General features: G+C 33.9%; 1 protein-coding gene across 1 annotated transcript; it reads right to left on the bottom strand.

Annotated features, from left to right (window-relative positions):
• Window positions 1–939: 939 nt before the first annotated feature.
• Window positions 940–3196, bottom strand: LOC107737839 (exocyst complex component 7-like; the record flags this gene model as incomplete). Its single annotated transcript, XM_016549469.1, has 5 exons — window positions 940–1095; window positions 1198–1350; window positions 1418–1563; window positions 2873–2954; window positions 3039–3196. Coding segments are annotated over 5 exons (665 nt in total), but the record flags the coding sequence as incomplete, so codon positions are not given.
• Window positions 3197–3446: the final 250 nt, after the last annotated feature.

The raw sequence follows: 3446 nt of genomic DNA, 5'->3' as shown, positions 1-3446 counted from the left end.
AATTTGAAGTATTTCAGAGTGAAACATGTTTGTAAATGTTATTCTTCAGTACCACATGCACTGACGACATGCTTTAGGACAGTAAATGGAGTCAGCTCTGGTTTCATGTTAACTGTAAAGTCAGAGGAGCCGTGGGTCCTGCTCTACTCGTCCGTTCGAGCGCTTACCTCGGGGGTCTAAAGGAATATTGTAAGTGTCCCCGAGTACTACAGGACAGAAGCGAAGCAGAACAGAGAGAGAGAAAGAGAACAAGAGAAAGAGGCAGAGGGCAAGAAGTTAAAATAGCTCTGTTAGTGAAGAGCTTCACCACTAATAGCCAGCCAGGATGAGAGAGCAAGATCATGTGACAGAAGCAGAGATGAGTGGGCGGGGCCGAGGAAGCAGTGGGAGGAGCTACAGAGTGACATGCACTGCTGTGAACATGTGTACAGAACAAAATAATAATAATAATAATAATAATGATGAAAATAAAAAAAGAAATAATACAACTATATAAATTAATGAACATACAGAACACTGCTTTCTGATTTAATTAATAATAGTATAATTAATTGTAATCATTTTAAATAATAATATTAATTCTTTAAAATTAACTAAAATAATGCATTAAATAATATTAATGATTTTTAAATTATATAAGTGAACATACAGAACTTACAATATTACTTTCAGATCATCACAGACCATTTTAACTACAGCAGTAATAATAATAATAATAATACTTTAAAATAAAAATTTAATATTATATTATAATAAATGCTATATTATTTTTAATATTAAGGTAAATTAAATAGTAATTATGTTTAAATTATTAATAATATTTATAATTTATTTTAATAATAACAATAATAATACATAATTTAAAATTAAATAAAACAATAAATCAAATAATAATAAAATTATCTAAATTAATAAAATAATACAATTCTGCACCTGATGTCACCACAGATTGAACTTGCAGTCTTTCGATCACTGAAGCGGTTGTGTGTGATCTACCTTAATGCTGTCAGCAAACTCCTCCAGCGCTTTAGCTCCGATGGTCTCCATAGAGGTGATGAGAGCTGGGAGCTTGTTCTTGGTGCTGGCAGCCGTTCCCTGCACCGCAACACAGGATATGACATCATCGGCTACCACACCGTGCCAAAAAGCAGAAAGTCCAGCGCGAACATTTCATGCTCGTTCTCATTTCCTCTCTACCTGTAGCGTGGCGTCAAAGTCTGGTTTGGTCTGCTTGAGGTGGCGCAGGATGGGGAAGATGGTCAGCACAGCGGAGTAATCGTGTCTCATGATGGCTCGACGCGCCGCGGAGATGATGTTATCGCCCTCCAGCATCAGATTATCCAGCGCCTCCTGCAGCGACAAACACTGTGATTAAACACACACACACACACACTGAACACAGACACACGGCCCTGACCTGTATGAGCGAGTCGAAGGTCTTCTTCTGGTGATGTTCTGGGATGATCTCAGTCAGTAAAATGTATTCGCTCGGAGCCAGCTTCACAAACGCACTGATGCAGTGGATGTATGAATCGATCTCGATGTCCAACACGTCATCCTTCCCTGAGACACACACACACACACACACCCCTCAGAGCTCAAGAAAAACAACATTCAAATATGATCACTGTGGACCAAGGGTGATATATTAATAACATCTTAAACGTAATGTGATTAAAGCACACAAGAAGGACACCAAACAGAATTAAAATCTGCTTAATATTCGAAAAGACTCATTATTTTTACAATTCTGTTTGGTGCCGCCAGTGATGCAGTAAATAAACACTGCAGCTTTAAATATATCTGATCAATATGAGACCAAAGAGCTGTGAATGAGAAACAAAATGTTCAGAAGCACTTGAAATAAATATGATTTCTGAAATAATGTTGCATGATACTGCAGGAAACCGTGCTAAATGATCATTAACAATGAATGAGAAACAGAACAATCCTGCGGATGTTTCTTCATATCTAATCACCCCAAAGTGCATCAGTTGATGCAGATCAATAACACATATCAGTAGATGTTTAAACCACTGCAACCTGATGCTGATGTAGAAATTAATGTGAACATTTTAACCAAAAGATTGTAGGATATCCACTTGAATTTTTAAGATCTGATTCAATGTTGAATGAAATGACAGAAAAAGTGACTCAAACGGAAATGAATATTTAAAAATAATTAATAAAATTATAATGAATTATTAATTACATTTAATAATAATAATAATGCTTTAAAGTGAAATAAATTAAAATCAATGATAAAATCTATAAATTAATAAATACTAACATTCATATTTTTATATATATTTTTTTACATTTTTATAACATTAATAAAATTAAATGTAGAATGTCCTCTTGCATTTTAAAGGTCTGATTCAATGTTGAATGAAGTGACAGAATCACTGACTTTTTAAACTAAAATGAATATTTTTAAATAATTAATAATATTATAATTAATTATGAATTAAATTTATTGTAATTATTATTATTATTATTATTAATAAAACTACTACTACTAGTACTACTAATAATGTTTTAAGATAAAACACAATCATATATTAATATTAATTAATAAAATAAAATAATATAAATTAAGAAATAATATAATTCATAATTTTAATTAAAAAAATAATACAATTAAATGTAAAATGTCCCCTTGGATTTTTAAGGTCTGATTCTCTCACTCTTTGAACTGAACTCAATATCGTTGTTGAAAATGCATGATTGATAATCTCTCTTAAAGGATGATTTAGCGTTCTGCATCTTTGACATGCTGTCGATTATGACGGATAATGACTTAAACTCCCGCAGTTTGTAAAAACACTCAAAACTTGTTTACAGATGATCTTTAGCTGGGAGTCAGACTCACCTGCAGCCGCCCCATGCTTGTCGTCAGACAGGTGCTTAACCCCACGCAGGTCATGTTCGAAACCTGATTGGTTAGGATAAAGTCACATGACCCGGGTCACTCTCCCCGGGCTACAGAGGGAGTGCTGAACAAGCTCACCCGCCCACAAAGCAAAGGAAACACTCACGCGGCACGACCACTTGTGCTGGATGTTAGTGGGGTTTCTAAGTGCACCGATGGACCCAGCAAAGCACAGAGACTTATGGGAAACACTGATGTCACAACAGTTTGTCCTCAGTTTGAGAGAGAAATCAATGACCACAACCTTCCTGCTGCCACGCTCAACTCAAAAACACAACACAGTTCGACTTTAAATTTGGAAAAATCTGATTTCACTGAGATGCAGACGTATGACGCGGGAGTCATTTTTAGTAATATTTATATACTGTTATTTATATGCTATTTTTATAGTTTGTGTTATTTAAATTTTTAGTAATATTTATATACTGTTATTTATATGCTATTTTTATCGTTTCAGTGTTATTTTAAGTTTTAGTAATATTTATATACTGTTATATATATATATGCTATTTTT

Source organism: Sinocyclocheilus rhinocerous, unplaced genomic scaffold (assembly GCF_001515625.1).
Source record: "Sinocyclocheilus rhinocerous isolate Xijiao unplaced genomic scaffold, SAMN03320098_v1.1 scaffold16882, whole genome shotgun sequence".
In the NCBI taxonomy this organism is placed as follows: domain Eukaryota; kingdom Metazoa; phylum Chordata; class Actinopteri; order Cypriniformes; family Cyprinidae; genus Sinocyclocheilus; species Sinocyclocheilus rhinocerous.
Note: the sequence above shows the minus strand (reverse complement) of the source record. Positions and strands in the feature narration are given on the sequence as shown.